At 39.1% G+C, this 24,140-nt stretch overlaps 1 protein-coding gene across 1 annotated transcript in view; it reads right to left on the reverse strand.

The window, feature by feature from the left end:
- The window catches only part of nlgn4xa (neuroligin 4 X-linked a), a 126,823-nt gene that overhangs the window by 12,271 nt on the left and 90,412 nt on the right, over positions 1 to 24,140 (reverse strand). Inside the window, exons 4-5 of the mRNA XM_052127631.1 lie at positions 10,891 to 11,076; positions 6,837 to 7,626 (exon numbers count right to left, since the gene is read on the reverse strand). Coding sequence (XP_051983591.1) covers positions 6,837 to 7,626; positions 10,891 to 11,076 — 976 coding nt within the window. The remainder of the gene's footprint in view (positions 1 to 6,836; positions 7,627 to 10,890; positions 11,077 to 24,140) is intronic.

The raw sequence follows: 24,140 nt of genomic DNA on the forward strand, positions 1-24,140 counted from the left end.
TTTGCACCATTCTCTATACACTCTAGAGAATGATGCAAGTAAAAAATCCCAGGACACCAGCAGTTACAGAAATACTCAAACCAGCCCATCTGGCACCAACAATCATGCCATAGACCAGCAGTTACAGAAATACTGAAACCAGCCCATCTGGCACCAACAATCATGCCATGGTCTAAATCACTTTGAACATTAACTGAAGCTCCTGGCCCTTATCTGCATGATTATATGCATTACACTACTGCCACATGATTAGCTGATTTGATAATCACATGAATAAGTAGATGTACAAGTGTACCTAATAAAGTGTACAGTGAGTGTATATTAAACCACTGGAGTCATATGAATTACTTTTATACTGCCTTTATGTGAGCTTTTTGGAGCTTCAAATGTCTGGCCACCATTCACTTGCATTGAAAGGACCTATTTTTTTTTTTGGTTTGTTTGTCCTGTGATTAGTATTTTTTTTCAAATCAGTTTTCCCATGGACAAACTGCTGAACATTTGGCAGCACATACCAGACAATCTTATCCTGGTTTTTGACAATTCAAACATTTTGCTGGACACTGTAGTTAGAGGCGCAGCTGTGTTGTTTAAACGCGCAATGAGATGCAGGCGAGGGAAACGAGCTGGCGCACTGGTCAGGCTACATCAATGCAGCTTTCAAACAGCGCTACCGAGTATTCATCTGGCAAATCTACACTCTCTTCCTAACAAAATGGACAAATTACATCTCACCCATTCAAACAAGGACTTTTAAAACTATGCTGCCTGGTGCTTCACAGAATCCTGGCTGAGTGAAGCCATTCCGGACAGTGAGTTACATCTGCTGGGCTTTCAGATGTTCAGAGCGGATCGCATTACGGAGTTAAAGGGAGGTGTGTTGTGTCTTCCAGAAACAAAAGACAAGGAAAGCACAGGGCCCAGATGGTGTTTCAACCACTTGTATCAAATCCTGTGCTAACCAGCTGACCCCCTATCTTCACACAGATCTTCAATAAATTACTGGAGCAGTGTGAAGTTCCCTGCTGTTTCAAATGCTCCACCATCATTCATCTCCCAGAGAAACCCAAAATCACAGGACTCAATGACTACAGACCTTTCGCTCTGACGTCTGTGAACATAATGTAATTTGAGAGATTGGTGTTGGCCCACCTGAAGGACATAACTTGACCCTTTCTAGATCCCCTTCAATTTGCCTATCGAGCAAACAGTTATGTGGATAATGGAGTCAACAAATGATTGCATCATATGGACGGACCAGGGACATATGCAAGGATCCTTTTTATGGAATTCAGTTTGGCTTTCAACACCATCATCCCAGCTATCATCCAGACTAAATTACACCAAATCTCTTTTCCCACATATATCTGTCAGTGGATCACCAGCTTTCTGCAGACAGGCAGCAGCTAGTGAGACTGGAAGAATTCACTTACAGCACCTGTATGATCAGCACTGGTGCCCCCAGGGATGCATGCTCTCTACACTACTCTTCTCCCTGTACACAAATGACTACACCGCCAAGGCCCCTCTGTCAAGCTCCTGAAGTTTTCAGAAGATGCTACAGTCATTGGCCTCATCCAAGATGACGATGAGTCTGTATACAGAAGGGAGGTTGAACGGCTGGCTCACTGGTGCAGTCAAAATAACATGGAGCTCAACACACTCAAAACACTGGAGATTATATTGGACTTTAGGAGGAACACCCCAACATTGACCCCACTCACCATTCTAATCAGCACTGTGGCAGCAGTGAAGTCACTCAGGTTCCTGGGCACTACCATCTCATAGGACCTGAAGTGGGACACCCACATTGACTCCATTGTGAAAAAGGCCCAGCAGAGGTTGTACTTCCTTTGCCAGCTAAGGAAGATCAACCTGCCACTGCAGCTGCTGATACATTTCTACTCAGCAGTCATTGAGTCTGTCCTCTGCACTTCAATAACTCTCTGGTTTGGTTAAGCTATGAAATCGGACATCAGAAGACTAGAAAGCACAGTTCAGACTGCTGAGTGAATTATTGGTTGCCCCCTGCCCTTCCTTCAAGAACTGGAAAAATCAATCTGGACCCCACTCACCCAGCCCACATCCTTTTTGAACTGTTGCCGTCTGGAAGGCGCTACAGACCACTGAGCACCAGAACTGTCAGGCACAGGAAAAACATTTTCCCTCGGACTATCCAGCTCATGAACAGATAAACCTGCCCCATTGAGCAATAATTATGAGCAATACACAGCTTAGTCTATTTATATTCATCCAACATATCCTTCCTCTTCTGCCATACATACCCTTGCATCTGTATTTAACAGATTTGAATTTGTACATACAGTTGAAGTCAGATGTTTACATACACTTAGGTTGAAGTCATTAAAACAAATTTTTTAACCACTCCACAGGTTTAATATTAGCAAACTATAGTTTTGGCAAGTTGTTGCCAAACACAAGTGATGTGCATGACACAAGTCATTTTTCCAACAATTGTTTACAGACTTTTTATTTTGTATTACTTCACTTTTAATTGACTATAACACAATTCCATTGGGTCAGAAGTTTACATACAATAAGTTAACTCTGTCTTTAGGCAGCTTTAAAAATTGCAGGAAATGAGGTCAAGCCTTTAGACAATTAGCCAATTAGTTTCTGATAGGAGGTGTACTGAATAGGATGTGTACCTGATTATCATGTGAAAATCAAAAGAAATTAGCCAATACCTCAGAAAAAAACATTGTGGACCTCCACATGTCTGGTTCATCCTTGGGAACAATTTCCAAATGCCTGAATGTACCACGGTCATCTGTACAAACAATAGTATGCAAATATAAACACCATGGGACCACACAGCCATCATACCACTCAGGAACAAGACACATTCTGTCTCCTAGAGATGAATGTAGTTTTATGTAGTTTGAAAAAGTGAAAATCAATCCCAGAACAACAACAAAGGACCTTGTGAAGATGCTAGAGGAAACAGGTAGACATAGATCTATATCCACAGTAAATCATGTCCTATATCGACATTACCTGAAAGGGTGCTCAGCAAGGAAGAAGCCACTGCTCCAAAACCGTCTTAAAAAATACAGACTACAGTTTGCAAGTGCACATGGGGACAAAGATCTTACTTTTTGGATAAATGTCCTCTGGTCTAATGAAACAAATTATTATTTTTTTTTTGCCATAATGACTATAGTTATGTTTGGAGGAAAAAGGGTGAGGCTTGCAAGCCGAAGAACACCATCCCAACCGTGAAGGATGGGGTTGGCCGCATCATGTTATGGGGTGCTTTGATGCAGAAGGGACTGGTGCACTACACAAAATAGATGAGATAACGAGGAAGGAAAATGATATGGATATATTGAAGCAAAATCTCAAGACATCAGCCAGGAAGTTAAAGCTTGGTTGCAAATGGGTCTTCCAAATGGACAATGACCCCAAGCATACCTCCAGATGTGTCAAAATGGCTTAAGAAAGACAAGAAAGTCCAGGTATTGGAGTGGCCATCACAAAGCCTTGACCTCAGTCCGATAGAAAATTTGTGGGGAGAACTTAAAAAGCGTGTGCGAGCAAGGAGGCCTACACACAATGCTATCAAATACTAACAAAATGTATGTAAACTTCTGACCCACTGGGAATGTGATTAAAAAAGTAAAAGCTGAAATAAATTATTCTCTCTACTATTATCCTGACATTTCACATTCTTAAAATAAAGTAGTGATCCTAACTGACCTAAGATAGGCAATGTTTGCTATGTTTATATGTCAGGACTTGTGAAAAACTGAGTTTAAATATATTTGGATAAAATGTATGTAAAATTGTTACTTCAACTGTAAATATTGATCTGTTTCTCACCCATATCAATCATATTGCTTCTGAAGATATAGGTTTAACCACTGGAGTCATATGGAATGGTTGCCAAAATATCGAAGCTCCTAAAATCACATAGGTCATCATAAAAGTAACCTATACGGCTCTAGTGGTCAAATCATTGTCCTCAGAAGCGATTTAATAGGTGTGGGTGAGAAAAAGATCAATGTTTAAGTCATTTTTTACTATAAATGTTCCACCCTGTCCAATAAAGCTTCACTTTAACTTTCACATTATTCTTTTTGTGTTTTTGGTGATTCACATTCTTCATGCATATGGCCCCAACTGGGCAAGGAGAAGAATTTCTAGCAAAAATTGACATATATTGATCTGTTTCTCAATGACATCTATCATATCACTTCTGGAGATATAGATTTAACCACTGGAGTCATATGGATTACTTTTAATGTGTGTTCTGCAGAAGAAAGAAAGTCATACATATCTGGGATGGCATGAGGGTGAGTAAATTATGAGAGAATTTTCATTTTTGGGTGAACTACACCTTTAACGTTCTCATACTTTTCAAGTTGCCAGACAAGGATCATGAAACTAGTATTTCACACAATCAAAATGATATTTAGAAAATGTAACGACTAAATAAAAACTCATTGCAACATTCACAATGTTGCTAGATTGTATATTAGCAACAAAATCATGTTAAATACTGTATATTGTGAATATTTGAGAAACAAACATTCCAAGAGCAAATGTTCCAAAATGCTTCCTCAAGTCTGTGCACCCAGGCTTCATTGTAACAAAAAGGGCTACAAAAGACAATATGTTGTATGCATACCCCCCACACAATTTATTCATCCCATTTTACTGGAGACACTCTGATATCACCACTGGAGTGTTTACCAGAGGAAGGAGTGACTCTCCTGTAAAGCGAGCATTCTCCAAGTGCTGCTGAAATTGCTTTCATTTTTCCTGCTCTATTTTAAAATACTCGCACTGAGTGAGAAACACTTAGCCAGAGGAGGGAGAGGAGCCTGACGTGAGGTGCTGATGAGCCTGCCAATCTATCTCCTGACACACTGGTATCAGTTGAAGTGGAGCCAAACAGCAGAACCCGGTCTGCCTATAAACAGTCCATGTGGTGTGAATATAGCCCCGAAAGTGTGAGTGGCCCCTAGCCACTTAAGTCTGAAGGAGGACTTTTTACCCCCTTGGGCCTGCCCCAAGTAATGCAATGCATGGAGAAGTACAGTAGGAGGCAAGGGATGGAGAAAACGCTGTAATCTAAGAGACCAGTTTGTAGGCTCAGACGTGTATAATCAAACTGGTGCGATCTGCATTTGTGCTGCTGTTCAACTAGTCAACTGCTCAACTAGTCTTTTCAACTTCACATTATCTTTATTGTTATGTTACAAACATTCTAACAATCACTAAAGTTTAAAGTCGTTACCATCGGTGCGCACTGTTTCAATGCAGCGATGCAGCCATGTTTTCTGACGTCAAACAAAGAATATACAAACTAGTCAGTTCAATCAAGCCTTCTCCCATTCCATCCATCACTCATTATAACCAATTCCTGTGCTGGGAAAGTGAAAGGGCTAGGTTTTTAGAATCTTATATAGTGAACTCAGAATGCTGCATTGAATGTAAACAATATGAAGCATAGCCGGCAAGTGCATTCATAATCGCATCTTATCTATCATAATCAATCATTATAAACATCTAAAAAACACATTATATGTTTGCTTGTATATGATCTGACCTTCAATGCACCTGCTGTTATGTGTAAGATAAGATTTTTTTTATTATTATTACAATGAGCACAGTACCGCCGCTCCCTACACGCATACTACGCAGTCTGCGTAGGGCACCATCTTACCCTTGGAGGGCACCAGAAAGTCCACAGGCTGCCCTTACTCACACGTTATATGTTATTCAAGGACCCGAAAGCAGTTGGGGAACACAGACGATCGCTTCACGCTCATATTACACACCTTGAACTCTGTGTAGGGCATCAATTTGAACAGCAGGGGCCCTGAGTGTGCATTAAAGAGCTCACTCTGGGGGTCCATCAGTACAAGAGAAACTCGCGTGCGAAACGTTTAAGAGCTGGTCTGGTACCATTAAATGTGCACTCAGTCATTTTTTTTGTGTACTGTATGTTGTTGTCGATTAGGGATGCAGCATTATTCAAATGCAATAGTTTTCAATTACCAATGTATTTATAGTCATGATTAATTTAATCCATGAGAGAAAGTGTCCAATAACTGAATGGTTACTGAGATTACACGAGTTGTATTTGGCTGGTCATGCGGCCATGTGCTGGTCAGCTTTTATTAGGCTACTGATATGACAGGAGTTATGATTTTATTCATATGTTTCAAAATTACTATTCATTTTTTTATTAGTAAAACCTTTTTAATGAGGAAAACATTACTGAGTATATCTTTAAATGGATGGTCTGAGAGACAAGGTTGAGTCTTCAAGTTCTGATATGTGAGGAAACAGCAAATGCCACTGAAGGTTGTTTTGTTTAATCAAAACCATGACTCATTAAGGACAAGTTCCTTAAATAGAAAGTGATGTTCCACATTGTGTGGTCTGAGGCAGTTAACAACAGTCATTCTTTGTAGGGTAGCAGAGAGAACTGAATGGATATAGCTTAGATGCTACATTTAAATGCTTAATAACAAGTGAAGTATTTTAAAGGGGTAGTTCACCCAAAAATAAAATTATGTCATCATTCACTCACCCTTATGTTGTTCCAAACCTGTAAACCGTTCTTTCTTGTATGGAACACAACATGAGATGGCAGAATGTTAGGGATCTAAGATAGCTTAAGTCCCCATTTACTTTGATTGCATGCAACAACATCAACAACAGCAAAAAAAGCAGCATCACCATTCTTTCAAAGTGTCTCCTCTTGCAAATGATGACTTCAATTTTGTTTTAGTTCATAGAGTCATACAGTGTTTATATGTATTTAATAGAAAAAATAAAAAGGTTTACAAATTTCAACCTACCCTGTTTTAGCGAAATTCGTCCAATAAGTCATTACCACTGCAGAGAGCATGACATCATTCTTGGAGAAATTGCAGTTAAAGAGATCAGTGGGGCCAATCATGGGAATCCCAAACACATAAGGCACCTCATCTCCATGTGCCGAATCTGCCCAACTAGGTTTCATTTCACTCTGACAATGGTGGTAGAAAGCGTAGAAGTAAGTTGGAGATCCGTATTGTGCATGCAGATCCGCTGTAGCTACTGCTGGTGCCACCCACTGGTGATCAGTAAAAAGTGCAACTAAAGTCTTTCGCCTTGTCTCCGGGTTCTCCTTGTCAGCCCAGTCAGTATACATGAACTTGATGGTCTCTCGAAGTGTATCCTTTCCCTCTGGATATCCATAAAGGTGGTCCACAAAATCAGACACAGCGAAGTCAAAGTCATTTGCAGAGACGCCATCCTCACTGTCCACAATGCCATCTACAAATTTAAAACCCTCACCCTGGTTGACGCCAAGCATAATGTCATAGTTGAGGAACTCTCCCTGTTCCATCAGAATTTGTGGGTCATCAGGGATGACGTCCCCATCAATAACTGGCCCAAAGGCAATGTGGTACTTGGCCTGTGTGATGTACTGCTCAGTTAGCTCTTTATAGTTTTTGTTCTGTAGACATTCCACTAGATCTATAGTATCAAGCATATTGCAGCCCACCTTCTCAGCTAGTATGCGTGTGTATTTGGCTGGCTGGTAATTGACAGCCCAGCTTGACAAAGCAGTCCCACTCTGGATGATGGCTTTCTGAAACAAATCTGACAACAACAAAAAAAAAAAAGAAAAAAAGAAAGAAACAGCAATTAATACTAGATTTTAATTTCCTGAAGGAAATATCAGGGCTTGGAGGAATCATAAGAATTGTGTTAAAGTTTAGGTTGGCTTAGGTTTTTGTTTAAATTTCTTAAAAAGTATAAAGTTTTTAAGATATATAACACAAATAGATCATTAACAAACAGACAAAAACAAAAAGCTCCCATAAATTAAATTAAATTGAATGAAAATCTTCAAATTAAACTGTGAATGGAGTTTGTATTCTGTTCAGACTAAATTAATTGAATAAGTTTTATACTTTCCAAAAAAATTGCCCTAGGTGTGGATGTGGATGTGGAGGTGAGTGTGAGTATATGTCTGTCTATGTGTGGCTCTGCGATGGACTGGCGACCTGTCCAGGGTGTCCCCCGCCTTTCGCCCAATGTTAGCTGGGATAGGCTCCAGCCCCCCGCGACCCTGTACACAGGATAAGCGGTTGACGATGGATGGATGGATGGATGGAAGTTTTATACTTACTTTTAAGGATAAAAAAAAATTATCATCAGAATGTTTGAGGGAGATCAATACGGTGCTGCCTTGCAAGAAGCCTACTGTAATTAACAGACTGATTGGTGTGAGAACTGAGGGGCAACAATGAGCAAGATGTATTACAACAATACAATTAAAGAATCAAAGGGGGGTTATAACATGTTGATCATTGATGACTTCAGTTGACAAACCTTGCCAAAAGCACATAAAGGACTCTTTTCCATTTCTAGTTGGTTAAAGTGTATTTTTTCCTTCCATACTGTTGTGGACAGATAATATCAGTCAGTGTCTGACATAAATGCCAACTAATATGCATATGCCTTGATGCTTTACCTTTGTTAGCTCAGCCAGGCGTGGTTATAACACGCTGACACAGATTGAAAATACCTCGAGGTAAAGATCTCCCTAGGCTGAACAGAGGTTTCTGATGCACTGCCTTGGAGTGAAATAGCCTTTAGTCAAGTCTAGATTCCAATAAATGTTGAGGAAAAAATAGAAAATGGACCGCATTTATATTCCCAACTAAAAGTCTGTTTGCATTACAAACAACATGAAATTATAAACTGTAGCATATGCATGTTGTATGTATGGCAAAACATATAGCTTAAGGCACTCATACACCATAATATGCTTTAGCCTAGACTGACATATATCCGACAAAGTGAAATGATATGCCTTCCCGCATTTTGTGATTTACATGGTGTAATTCATTCATAAATCATGGCAAACTTTTTAGACAGGACCACCAGGAGGGAACCGAACATCTTGCCCATGATACTGTGATCAAAGATGGCAATTCCTTATTTGGCGTTGTGTTAGCGTTAGAGGAACTGTTGCCAGAGGTCATTTGATCCATTACTAGATTCCGTCTGCTATCTAGCCAGGCTGGACATTGAATGTAAAATCAATTTTTTATGGTGGAACAATTGAGTTCCAGCTGAATGCCTTGTAGGGTTTGTTGTTGCAAATAAAAATTAGATGCAGCCCATCAGACAAAGAGCAAGGACTTAGAAGACCTTTTGGCATATTAGTCGAGGTAAAGTGTGTATGTGGGTGGTGTCATAATTTGTACTGTGGACTTTCAGAGACATGTTTAAGGATTTATAAAGGAAATGGTGTACTTTTTTTATTTGTTCATACAACAGTTATTTTCCGTCCTCAAATCTGATTTGATGAGCAGCTTTCCAAGAGTGCTGGTTTACTGTCCAAAAGGACTTGGGTGCTTTACAATTTATAGCACTCCACTACTTTGTGTTCCCGGGTTTTTAAATGTATTATTAATTTTGATTTACTGATTTGCTCAGTGATCATTTCAATAGATTACATCTTTATGCCAGTAGGTGGAAACAAATGAGCATATTATGATGCAGGTTATGTTATAAATGAGTAACTGACTCAACAGATTTAGTCAAAGAACTAGAACTGTCAGAATTAATGCGGTAAAGCATTTTTCTAAATAGCAATTAACGAATTTACCATTAATACAGCATAAACACTGATGCACACGCCACAAAAAAACTTTGCATAAAACAGCATAACATGGCTGTCCCATAGACATTCTATGGGCAGTACTGTCATAACATGCTAGTTGACTGTTACACTCTCTCCTATGATAGAGCGGAGGTTGTTATCCCAGTAAATAAAATAATCTCTGACAGCGCTTCCCTGTCAGTGATAAAATGATGAAGAAAGGAGCTGTACAAAACAAGCCCAGATGGGACTTGTGATAGAATCCAAGGTGAGTTCAAAGTGCCACTCGACACTGGCAATGACGCTCTGATGTGAATCATAAAAGCAGCTTCACGGTTGCTGTAACAAAGTGGATAGCCACAGTCCACCGGCAGATTAATATTGTGGAGGAAGAGAGTTTAAAGGATTTAATGCCCATTGCAATGAATATGCAACCTATGTGGGGACTAGTTCTATCGATTTGTCAAACTCCCACTTAGACTTTGTGAAATGTTAACTGTTACTTGAATTGGAGACATTTTATAGCATTTCTATCTTTTATATTGTGGAAGGCTTTGTTTGGAAAATGTTAATAATGCATTGTTTCCTAAGATGGAAATGAATGCATTCTTTCCTAAGATGGAAATGAATGCATATTGACAAGAAAATAAGTATGTATAGTGTCAAATTTCAGCACTTTTCAGCAAGACTAATCGCGAATAACAAAAAAAAACAAATATCCGATTAATCGCAATTAAAACATTTTATCGACTGACAGCACTACAAAGAACATAAGTCGTATAAACATGTTCACTACAAATACTAGTTCAAAATCTGCTACGTTTATGAATGAAACAACTAGTCTGAGAGCAGTTCAGCGAGCTTGTTCAAAGTTGAGTCTGGCAGAGAAGAAATGCATGAACTAAGCATTTTTGTCTGAAACATAAGTTTATGAATATTATGTTAAACTGTAAAAGTGTTCAACATTATAAAAAGAATATCACATTCACAATCAAGTGGTTGGTCTGATTATCAACACGGCTAGATTACCTACAGCCAAGTCACAGCTTCATTGATATTCAGACAAACAGCACATTTGCTTTTGTGTTAATCGCAGGGATATATTTATCTCGCTATTTTCATTGTGTAATAATATTTAGTACAATCATTCATTTTGAGCGTAAGCTCTGAAAACGAGTGTCCATGTGAGTGCAATGGTGTGATAAAATTCTCCACAACTAACTGACAGTTAATTATTAAATTCTTTGTACCTTCTGAATAGTGCGACAGGGTCAGCAAGCTTACACAGGACGCCCCAGCTCCTGAACCAAATATAGTCACCCTCTTCGGGTCACCTTTGAAAGCCTGGATGTTCTCTTTGATCCACCGGAGTGCTTGGATCTGGTCCAACAGCCCATAATTCCCTTTGGCTGCCTGGTCACCTGTGCTCAGGAATCCTAGTGACACAACAAACATTAACAAAAGTTTAAAGAAAATCTTTGTGGGGAAGCTTTAGAGGATGTGCACAAAAGCAAAGCATGTCAGTATCTACTATCTGTATAATATCTGTTATATTTCTTAAAACCATCTGTTTATAATTTTTAACCAACAAGAACAAGAACAAATTTAAGACTTGAGTTTGATACAATGCAAAGCTGCATTGATTTAGTTAACAAACATTTAAGCTATGGGTTGCACGTCTGAAAAATAGAGTATCTCAATGTGCAAACACATCTAAAAATCTTCTTCGTCAGATGCACTCTGAGTATTTTTATTATTCTGATTAAGCCAAACATGTTTTTATTTTAATTGTCTTTCAGGTGCAAGAGACATGCTGTAAAGGCATAAAGGTTAGTTCAAGGTTGCATTTTAGACTTAATTAGGGTTATTCGACTGTCTTTATGGAAAAGGCTGAGGTTACCTCCATGTTAATTGATGTCGTTTAGATACTCATTCAGATATCGAAGTGCCCATATTTCCCTTGGGTTAATGGTAATTCAGTCAAAATACATGAACATTTTGGCTTGACAGCTACTTTTGTGGGGTCTTTGTGTAGTTAAAAAAGTTAGATATTAATCAAAATTAACATTTCAATTGCTGAAGGATGGCAGTCCTTTCTCATTAAATTGTGATTTGTCTTTAGGATTTGTTAAGTCCTTTCTTATTTGAAGAGACAATACAGTAGTACATCAAAGTGACAACATACAGCAACATATATTTCCTTGAAGACCTTAAAGTAAAACCCCATTGTTCTGATAAGCTTATGGTGTGTGTGTGTGTGTGTGTGTGTGTGTGTGTATGCCTACATCCTTTAACAGGCTTGTCAATGTGCACAAAATCACAAACTGGTTGACAAATTAACCGACTGTCTTAAACCCATTAGCAAGACTCGGAAAAGCCTCAGGGGTGTCAATTCTGTTTCCTTGCCCAAACTCAGATTTTGGCTGCAAAGGTACTTTCCTGGTACACTCACTTGGGAGCTGGTTTTAGACCAAACAGCTCTGGACAAATAGGATGAGAAGCAATGAAAGGAGTAACCACTGTGGCCATTTGATCCAATTCATCATGCCTACACAGTTGGGTCTTGCTATGTGAGAAGGATTACAAAGACCCAGACAGCATCACTAGCCAAACTGGATAAGGCCATGGTCATGTTTAGAGCATCATCATGACTCATCCTTGAGAAAAGACAGGAATTCTTGGAGTCTGTGTGCATTTGTGAACCTTTATACTCTGATTAAGAATGCCAATTTTAAAAAGTATTGTCACATATTTCAGCATTCAGATTGTGGTGAAGAAACTTTCCTCAATCCAATCATCAACACCCCTTCAGCAAGCCGAGACATGAGAAAGAAGGTTTCACAAATAATATATGACCATTTCATAGAATTAGGCTTCAATAACCACACCAAATCAACGTACAAATAGTTGAAATTCCTGAGCATGATGAAGGCAGAGATATGGTGAAATTCCTGAACGAGCTCTTCCCAAGTCTGCTCGACATAACAGGCCACAAGCTGGAAATCGAGCGAGCTCACAGAGTCCTGGCTCAGAGATTTGCTGAAGGAGACAGGCCTGATCAATTCTGGCCAAATTCCTGAGATCATCTGATAAAGATCTTGTGTTGCATGAGGCGAGGAGCAAAGGAAAGTTTTCATTGAAAAATTACAGCATTTTCTTGTTCCCAAGTTCGGAGTCTGACTGTTGCACTAATGTTATAATGTGGTCTTTATAAAAAAAAAAAAAAAAAAAAAAATTGTCAAACAATCTATTTTTAAATATATGTCAAAATGTCAAATGTTAATATGAGTGGATTGTCTCAGTCCACGTAGAATGTGAATGGGTTGGGGCACCCCATAAAAAGAAAGGATATTTATTTTCTTAAACGTAAGAAATTGTATATGGTGTTTCTTCAAAAAAATAAAAAATATATAATTCCCCACAAGATGCTGAAATTTTTTTGAAGATATGGGGTGGACATGTTTTCTTTAGTGCTGACTCAAGTAAGATAAGGGGAGTCATTACATTGATAAGTAAACATCTACAATTCAAATCTTAAACAGATTATGTGGTCAGTGGCGAATGATCAGATTCCGGTCGCTGCCATCTCACTTGACACTGCAAAGGCATTTGAAATGGTAGAATGGGATTATCTTTTTAAGATGCTTGAAATATACAGGTTCTGGAACACTTTTATTGGATGGAATAATTTACTTTATAGACACCCGGTAGTGGCGGTCCAAACAAATGGATGGCTCTGACAGAGTACAGCCCTTTTCAGCTGGGCGCATTCCAGTGGCCCAAACAGGGCATTACATATTTGGCCAATTTATTCCTAGCAAATTTGTGTGATTTAGTTCATTTTGACCCCTTAAGAAAAAGGTTTTTGAGTGATGTGGGCAGGTGGGCTTCATTAAATTTATCAATGATTGGGAAGGTTAATGTTAGTAAAATGAATTGTATTCCAAAATTCAACTACCTGCTACAGTCTCTCCCTGTAGATGTCACCCTCTCTTATTTCAAGCAGTTTGATAGCATAGCGAAGTCCTTCATTTTGAATGGTAAGCATCCCAGATTGCATTTCTATAAATTACATAAGACAGTTGACAAAGGTGGGCTAGACCTACCCAATATCTTGTTTTATTATTATGCATTCTGTCTTAGACATTTTGCTCATTGGTCACATCCACCTGAGAGAGCCACTCCCTGGTTTGGTATTGAACAGGAATTTCTTGCCCCTATTTTGCCATTGCAAAGCATTTCTATTAAACTAACCGGAGAAGTAAAGTTGCACCCTGTTATCTTGCATTTGCATGCGGTATGAACAAAAGTGTCCAGAGTGTTTAATTCAGACAAATGTTGCCTCAAGCATATGGCTTAACCCAAAATTACGTATTAATATGTCCCCTTTCTGCTGGTCAGAGTGGATTGTGATGGAGGTTAATACGCTCTGTGACTTATTGAGAGTGGATTGTTGAGATCATTTGAAAATTTGGTCCAACATTTCAGGATTCCTAGATCTCAGATATTTAGGTACTTACAGTTGCGCCACCTATTCTGTACTATTTTTGGGAGTAGCATACACCCCCCCTAAAGGGGCAGATACTCTAGAAGTGGTGATTACTGCTTTTGGAAAAGGTCATGAGGTATCAGTATAGTACTTCCTGCTAATTCAGGGTCTGTGGTATGGAGCTTCAACTTCTCTCAAGAGATTATGGGAGAGAGATTTTAACTTGGTATTAGAGGAGGGACTGTGGGCAAGTATTCTAAAAAACATACTAGAGATGTAGACTTTTCTACATGTAGAAAAAAACATTTTTATTGTTAGTTCATGTAATTTCGTAGTAGAAATTAACATTATGTTGTAAAATTATTGTTCATTGTTAGTTCATTTTAACGAATGTTGCTAACTAATGTTAACAAAATGAACCTTTTTGTAAAGTGTTACCAACTATGTAGACAAAGAATTAAGAACATTTATGAGAATAATGGATCATAACATCATTGCACAGTGTTTATTATGCTCATAGTTTGCTTGTTCAAACTGTTTTACTTAACTTTTTGCACTGCCTCTTTTGCACAGAATTGTTTTAGTTTTTTCAGAAACCATTCAATTCTGATGACATTAAGAGAAGTATTTTTACATTTTCTTCAGTGTGAAAAGCATTCATGTAACTAATGGCTAAAGCATTTCTAAAAGACTAAAGGCCTTTCAGACCAACACAGTGCAATGAACCCAGATAACACGTACATGTCTCTTTTAGATCTTTTCATCTGGAAAGCATCTAACATCTGCTTAACATCTTTAAAAGATCATATTTAAAATCATTCTAAATCATTATTGTCTCAAAGACATTTGGTGAATGTCTTATTGACATCTGAGACATACTTATTGACATACGTCTAATAGATGTATTGCAAATGAGCAAACAACATAAAGTAGATGTCTTCCAGATATGAACACACACATCAAATAGACGTCTAGGTATTGTACGTATGCTATCAGGGAATAGAGTATAACACAGGTGTCTCAAGGCAGCTGATGTTCTTTTTAACTTGACAAAAGAACTTAAAAAAATGGTGGCACTCCTGCACAAGATGGCAAAAACACAGTGATACCTAATGCAATGGTCAAAGACGTATGTTTAGCATGTAGAAAAATAACAGCATGGGTGGAACCGAACGCATTTGGTGTGAACAGCCCCTTATTAACAAGACACAGCACAAATGGAAGTTTCTCAAATTTACGTCCGAAATGCAGTCCTTTGTTGACTGTAGGTATCCACTTTATACAACGATTGGTTTGTTTTCCATTTTCTAAAATATCCTGATGCTGTTTTAATGAGTGAGAAGTTGCAGTCCAAACTAATCAGACTGAATAGCCTATCAATTCAGACCTTTTTGTTAAACCATTTTTCCAATTCGCTGAAAAGAACCGACTCGATAGAATTATTTATTTGTGAACTGGGCATCGCTAGTTGTGATTCTACACAGCAGGCTGAAATGTGGGACAAACATCAAGATCTCTGATATTGTCAGTCAAAAATATTTGTCATAGAATTCGAAGCTTTAACTGTGTATTTTTTTTGCAAAGGGACTCGACTGGACTCTGGGTTTTTGTGAAATTGGTCAGCGGGAAGAAATGGGCTATTATAGTTTAGTGTTTTTCCCTGTACCAAGTGTCTTGCCATCGGTTTATAATGAGTCGCCTGGAATAACATTTCCTAACATGGAACTAACAACTGGGTTATATTTTCCTGTGTCACTCAAACAACTGATCCTTAATGATTGCAAAATGTGAGTGCAATGTCTAGCTGGAGGCATTGACCATCACTTTCACCTAATCAAAGGCATGCCTAAGGGTCTCGTCTCACGACTGCTACAGAGGGAAATCCCATATAGGGAATCCTCTGGGTATGCAGAAGCCGGCACTGTCCCCTCCCTTGCGTCATCCTAATGTGGAGCTGATGTAGATGGCCCTGGCACCACCTCCTCAGCCAGTGAATCACAAACCACTCACCAAGACACTTTGTTACAGGATCCATCCACACAAACCCCTCAATAAAGAAGTAAATGCCAGCCAATACTATACGCAGCCTCAACTCTATGCTTTCCCCCCTGGAATTTAATGATATGGGTAATCAAAAATAATCATGAAAATCCCACACATACCTTTCCTGTACCCTCATATTTGTGCCTAATGCCTTGTTTTGAATCAAACGTTGGTGAATTGTGGTTTTATTACAACCAGAATCCACCAATGATTGATACTTGCAGGTATTTTGTATGCTCTTGCTTGATTGCGGGCAGTCTGCAGCAAGTCAGGAACCTGGACCAACATTTCCAGCTCATTATTGGACATTGGTCGTGGAATTGCCCAGGGTTCCTGCGTCTCTGGCAGGCCAGCCCAGATATTACACCTGTACTCGTGGCAGAGGGATTCGACAAACTGGGTGGGAGAGCTTAGAGATAGAGAGGGGTTAGTAGAAGTTGGGCAGACCCCTGGTGCCAGGTTGGAATTCCACTTTTTTGGGGCACAGGAATAGGGTGAAAGGAAGGGGTAGGATGGAAAAAGGGACAGAGCAAGAGGGAGAGTGAGAGAGAGATTGAGATTGTGTGGGATCTTCTTCCTTTCGGTATGCCGATATATGGTCCTTAGCCAGTTGGACGGCCTCCTCCAGCGATGCCAGGCAGTGGCACTGGACATGATGGATGGATTAACTGCTCCAGTACCACTAGAATGATGACTTGCTAGGCATCATTTTCCTCAGCCAACAGCAATTTCCGACGGAGCTATTGAGCAAATGCAAATGATCGGCCATGCAAGTCAAGCAAAACTGTTGCCGGTGTTGATCCGTCATACTCCAAGCGAGTCAAGCTTCCCTGGACAACAGTGGAAGGAGACTGGCTGTCTACTGGCCACTTCCAGATCTCAGGAGTCTTTTTGAGAAAGAAGTCCAGAAAGGCATTTTCATGAGGGCAACCGGAGGCACAGTGGCAGCTCTGTCCGGGGACGTGGTCGGGGCTTTCTCCTGGCATAGTAAGTTCTGGATTGCCTGTCGGTCCTCTTCTTGAGCTTCGAGATTCTCATGGAAGTGACGATCCTGATCTTTATAAAGCTCACGCAGGGCTTGATGTTGGGTATGCTGCATGATGGCAAGGGATTGGATGACTCCGACCCAAGGCGAGGACTCCGTATCAGCATGCACTTCCTCCAAAAACCCCGGGTTTCAGCACCAGTTTAACAAGGTTCTATATATGTTGTCAAGGAGGAAGCAGAGGACAGAAACTTCAACTCAAACAAGCAGTTTTATTTTCGCACTAAGTAGATATATACTGCTTTTCAGCACAATCTTCCCAAACACATTAACACATCAACACACACATGACATTCTGGCCAGTCTCTCTCTCTCTCTCTCTCTCCCTGTTTATAGCTCTCACCAGCATTTCTGCAATGAGATACAGCTGTTAATCATCAAGAGTGCTCTCAGGTGTGAACCCTTACAGCACTCTCTATCTCTCTCTCTCTGCGGATGAAGGCTCAACCATGTATATTCCTCCACATTTACATTACATCATCATGGTAACAAAGTTTTGGCTATACCTTTACACAGAAAAAGTTTGTAAGTGATTTTATCACACTAAAGTCATGTTTATACACATATCCTTTTTGTCTTGTGGTTATACTTTTGAAAACGTATTTTCATGTAAATAAATTGGCCCCCATTCAATTCCATTGTAAGTGCCTCACTGGATTTCTGCCTTTTTTTTTTAAGAAAAGGAGGAACAAGTTGAAATAAATTGTAGTGGTCATCAACATTATACCATAAATGCCTCTGATTGAGCTTCACTTGTATTGAACCCGGGCCATTCCTTTAAGAGTGTTCATGGAACATTGATATTTTTTTTTTGTGGAAATCCCAAAGCTGCAATTAATATGGACAAACGAATATGAGCTATAAGTGCTACGTGAGAGTCCTGCCCATATTTGAAGTGATGAAATGTAGTGTTGCTTGCCTCTGTAACTTACAATATTGGCAGCAGGTTGGTGTGAGTGCATCTGCACGCACAGTGAGGCGAAGACTTTTGGACAATGGCCTGGTGTCAAGAAGGGCAGCAAAGAAGCCACTTCTCTCCAAGAAAAACTTCAAGGACAGACTGAAATTCTGGAAGTAAAAGGACTGGACAGCAGAAGACTAGTGCAACAATATAATCTCTGATGAAGCCCCCTTCCGACTGTTTGGGACATCTGGAAAATCGATAGTCCAGAAAAGATAAGGTGAACGATACCATGATTCCTGTGTCGTGCCAACAGTGAAGCATCTTGAGACCATCCATGTGTGGGGTTGCTTTTCATCCAAGGGAGAGGGCTCTCTTACAATTTTGCCCAAAAACACTGCCATGAATAAAGAATGGTATCAAAACGCCCTGCAAGAGCAACTTCTCCCAACGATCCAGGAGCAATTTGGTGATGATTCGTGCATTTTCCAGCATGATGGAGCACCATGTCACACTTGTTAATGAAGTGGCTCGGAGATCATTTCATTGAAATTTTGGATCTGTTGCCAGGCAACTCCTCGGATCTTAATCCCATAGAGAACCTGTGGTCAATCCTCAAAAGGCAAGTGGACAAACAGAAGCCCACAAATTGTGATCAAATACGAGCACTAATAAGTCAAGAATGGATCACCATCAGTCAGGATTTGGCCCAGAAGCTGATATCCAGCATGCCAGAGCGAATTGCAGAGGTTATGAAGAACAAGGGTCAACACTGTAAATATTGATTCTTTGCATGAATAATGAAAATAAAACACTGAAGAGTATTTCTCAATCCCAACTAAGAACGTTTCCGATTGAGAAATACTCTTCATCATGAGTGTTTAGTTGAGGTCAAGTGTTGGTTGGCAAATATATTTCTCCAGTATAACGAGGTGTGGCAGGGCGGAGGGCGGGGCCGGGTCGTCATTCCACACACCCGGCCCCTAATCAGGCTAATTAACCCTCGAGAGGGATAAAGGCCGACCGAAGATGGCAGTGCAAAAGAGAGAGAGAGATTTATGGGCAGCTGTCTGAGACCTGCGTGTGTGTTTGTCTTTTTAGTTCAGTTTTATATTAAACTATTATTTATATTGTCTAGCCTGTTCTCGCCTCCTCTTTTCCCTTTAATCCCTTTACAGAGGACAAGACAGAGTTCATAATTTGTGGCCATAATGGGTGCGGTTAGGATGTTACTGACAGTTTTGGATCACTGACTGGTCAGAAACACTCTCATGTCAAAAATGTGTGTGTCATAGTTTACTAAAAATGGGATCGACAAATCAGTGCTGTTGTGGGAAAAAAATCTCCTAAGAAATATTGCAAAGTTGAAAACTATCCTCTCTTGTGATTTGGAGAAGGTTATGCATGCATTAATTTCTTCTCGTTTGGACTACTGCAGTGCATTATATTGGGTCCTCTTTATCTCACTTGCAGCTTGTACAAAATCCTGCTGCGAGGCTTCTGACAAACACAAAAAAGGGCTATTTCACCTGTTTTAGTGTGATTATACTGGATACCTATAAAATACATAATTCAATTCCAAGTGCTCCTATTTGTTTTTAAAGATGTTCATGGTCTGGTTATGAAGTACATCACAGATTTAATCAGTGTTTCCCAATGACAAGGATCTCTTCCTTCAACTGATCATCTGTTTCTCTCTGTCCCCCGCTCTTTTCTGAAGTGTAAAAATCACACCTTTTTGGTTGTGGCACTGAGACTGTGGAATGACTTATCTTTGTACCTTTAATCGTTCTGCACTCTTGACATGTTTAGAAGTGGTCTTAAGTCTTATTTATTCTCTTTGGCTTTTGATTACTTATTTTTATAAATGTTTTATGTGTAATTTTCTGCTCATGTTTTACTAAGTAATGTTTTTTTATCTATGTACAACACTTGTCTACTTTGTTAAAAGTGATACATAAATAAAGTTGAGATGAGATCAAACACATATTGAATATAACAAGGTTCACTGTGTTGTAAGTGGAGTGCAAAGTAGAGAGCTTTAGGCTGCCCTTAGGAACATTCACCAATCAAGTGGAAGTCTGCTCTTTGCTCTCCAAAGTGATTGCGGCCAACGTTATACATTTTGGTGCGGGTGAGAGCACCCTTGGGGGTCTGAAAGAAAGGAGTTTGTAGAAGAGGAGGAAGGTGGGAAAAAATATGGACAAGCCAAGATAGACAATTTTACCCTTAAATATAACCTCTGCATTCCCTCTGAATTTAATTTGTAAAACAATTCACCCAGTGGTCAAAGTGGGAAGTGCTTTTAAATGTATTGGCACATGTGAGCTCTAGTGTTCAGGTGAAATGTCCACAGATGAGCACTTAAATCAAGTTGCGAGATGTTTTAAGTTATAATACAATGAAGATGAATGCATTTATTTTATTAACTCCCCAAATCCAAACCCTAAACCTAACCATCAGTGGTGTAAAGATGTAATCATAGCAACCACAAAATCACTGAATACAGTATGTGAACACAATTACTTTCTGTTTTAAATGCGGGACAAGAAGAGAAGCAATGCACCATCACACTAAAGGAAAAGGTTAACACATTTGAACTGATGCAAACATGTCTAATGGGAAGTGGCACTTACTACTATTCACTGTCAGCCATGATTAATTTAATCTTGAGTGAATGTTTCCAATAACAGTTTAGTAACTATCCAATAACATCTTAGTTACTGGGATTAAGCAAGTAGTATGGAGACCCTCTCCATGTAGAAAAAACAGCTTTTTATAAGGCTACTGATATGACTAGAGTCTTAATCTCATGCAAGTGATAATGATTTTATACATATGTTTCAAATTTAAAATTCATTTATTTTAGAGAGATTGTTTTTAAGAGTTTTTTTTTTTTTATTAAGGAAAACAATTACTGTGTGCACCTTTAGGACACATGCTACAACCATTAACAATTAAGTTTGTACTTTTCCAGTATTGTTTTGTGAAACTCATCACATTAATAATGCAGACTTTGCAGAGAAGCTGTTATTGTAATAAGGGGAAGTGGGAAATTACATAGGCCAGACAAAAATCTAGCAGAGATAATCTAGCAGTTCAACCACACAATAATGTCTACACAAACTGACTGAGAAAAACTTTGCATTGCTTGCACAGCTCTGAGATAGTCCAGATAAAACTTTGCTTGATTTGTGTGCTGATACAGTTCTTACAAAGTCAGCGAACAGAGCATAATGACATTATCAGTTTTTGTGATAAAAAGGAGAGGGTTTAGAGAGGAAGCAAGGAGAAAAATGTCCAAATTATTTTCTCATTATTTTTGTGAATCATTGACCAAAAGGAGGCATGTCCTGTCACGGTCCTGTCACCCAGTCTGGGTTTTGTGTGAGCGTGCGGTTTCGGTTATATTCCCTGCTGTGCGCTCTTCGGTCTGTCTCTCGTTTCCACTGGAGCGCGTTGCATTCACATTGTGTCACGTGCACGGGTTGCGAGCTGTCTTCATGTTGTGCTGAGTTTCGGTCACTTCATTAAGGTATTGGATGTATGTGTGTCCGAAATCTCACACAAGTGTCCTGTCTCGTCTTGTTTGTCGATTGGCATGAGAGCATTATCTTGGTGATGTGCTCTCATGCCATTCGGATGTTATGCCTTCTTGTGAGAACACACGGCTTTGTTCTTGTTTCTGTATCGCTGAGCACTTCTCTGTCTTACGTCACAACCCGCCTCTTGTTTGGTCATTATTGTTTCATTAGTAGCACCTGCCCTATATTAACCCACTTTATTTTTCTCCCTATTTTAGTCTCCTTGTGTGTGCTATCCAGTGCTAGTTCGTCTTGCTATCAAGTTGGTTCTGTTTGTGTCTCCTAGTGTTCTTGTCAGTCCTGATCACCTTCCTGGTTCCAGTTTGGTCTGATTGGTCATGTTCACTGTTTCACCTCTGCCCCAGCCTCGATTCCTTTTTCCCCTATGGTACATATTTTGTTGTTTTCCCCCTCATGGGAGATTGAGTTTGTAATAAAGTATTTTTGGTTTTTAACTCTTCGTTTGGGTCCTCATCTCTGCATAAACATGACATGTACAATTCTTAAGAACAACAGTTGTAACATTTGCTAATGGCATTTGAGGTGAATATTTTTTTTTTATTTAGCAACGTAACAGTATGTGAAACTGTAATTTAAAAACACTGGCAATACTGGTGGGACAGTCAACAGCCAAGTTCTGCACTCATTGTGTTGACATCCACATTTTTTATGATATTAGAAATAGGCCTATGTTTTCATAATCTTTCCATATCTTCATCTGTGTCTTTATCTTCGAACATCACAGGCATGAGAGAGTCTGGGGCTTATTCTTTGTGTCCCTTTACAGAGTAAAGAATTACATTAATACTTATCCACATGTTCTGGACAGTTTTGCATTAGTGTTAGGATAGGCACTCTGGGACATTCAACAAGGATTGATGTAGTTCCCGGTATGTTGCTCAAAGTAAGACCCTCACTAATCCTTTGCTGTATTAAATGGTGAAGTCAGCAAGAGCTGCACGCAAATGTAGGTCACTCCTCCAAATACTATGGAGGGATCAGAAGGCTGAGCGACAGTGACAAAAAGATCTAGCCAGCCTCACAGCTAGCATCTGTCACTGAAACACTTCCAACTGTATCACTAACACACCTCAGCAGGGTGGTGGGATGGAGAGGGCGCTCGTGCTGATGTCGACACTATGGTGTGAGCAGCACAATTATACTCAAACTGAAATCCCCCAAATAGGTCTAGACTGACAGTGATGATTTCATGGGAAGCAGTAAAATAAACAGGAAACCTAAAAACATGACATGACTGTTTACTTGGCAAGATGGTTTTTAAAATATGGTTTAGGAGCTTTTTTTTCCTTTTACAATGGAAGATCAGGTTCATTTTAATATAGACAAAAAAGCTGTAGATTTGTTGAGGTGGAATATAAATCACACTTGTAGATCTATTAATCTGATATCTTCAACAAACAACTTTTTTTTTTACGGTTCAACATTTGTTCCCCCCTCTTCCTGTCCTCTGTCTTTAAAATGACTGGCTTACTGTTGAAAACTGCACACTAATGACAGGTATAACTGAAGAGATACAGTAATGTCACTCTTTAGGAATAAAGGCTTCTCTTGCCATTAGCCTGTACTCTTACATTATTAAGTAGAGACAATCATTAAGATTCATCAGCTAAAAGAGGGAGAGATACATTAAGGCGTACAAATTAGTCAGGGGATGAATGCGTTCATATTGTATGTAATCCCATCAGTGGTCTTGCTGGGCAATGGCTTTGTGTGCTTACATTCTCATTAAATGATGCATGTATAGGTGGTCAAACAAATATATATAATTCTTAAATACATGCCTCGGATCATCAGTGACATGGGATATCATTCCACCCCTTTTTATGTCATACATGTTTTTAAGTTATGCCCCCATATCTTTAGGATAGCTCAAACAGTAGTCTAATAATAATAATACAAAAAAGTGCACAAAACTGCAAAAATACTTTTTTCTAATTGTTTAATTACAAAAAGTATATAGGGTTTCATATCAATATAAGTGTACTATCACTGGATATCTATTTCTTTGTTTATTACAATAAGTACTTTATTCATACAAATGACTAGTCTATCAGTGAACAGTACAACACATGAACAGTATGCTACAGCCATTGCCATTTTGGTCTATTTAGACACAATAAGTGCCTAAGAAAATACATATGCATAGCTTATGCATATGTTTAGCTTATGTGTTATAAACTCAGAAAAAGGAACATCCCTTTTTCAGGACAATGTATTTTAAAGGTCCAAATAACTTTACAGATATTTATTGTAAAGGGTTTAAACAATATTTTCCATGCTTGTTCAATGAACTATAAGACATTTATTGACATGCAGCTGTGGAACGGTCATTAATACAATAACAGCTTACAGACGGAAGACAATTAAGGTCACAGTTATAAAAACTTAGGACACTAAAGAGACCTTTCTACTGACTC

The sequence above is a fragment of the Xyrauchen texanus genome, chromosome 5 (genome assembly GCF_025860055.1).
Source record: "Xyrauchen texanus isolate HMW12.3.18 chromosome 5, RBS_HiC_50CHRs, whole genome shotgun sequence".
Lineage (NCBI taxonomy): Eukaryota > Metazoa > Chordata > Actinopteri > Cypriniformes > Catostomidae > Xyrauchen > Xyrauchen texanus.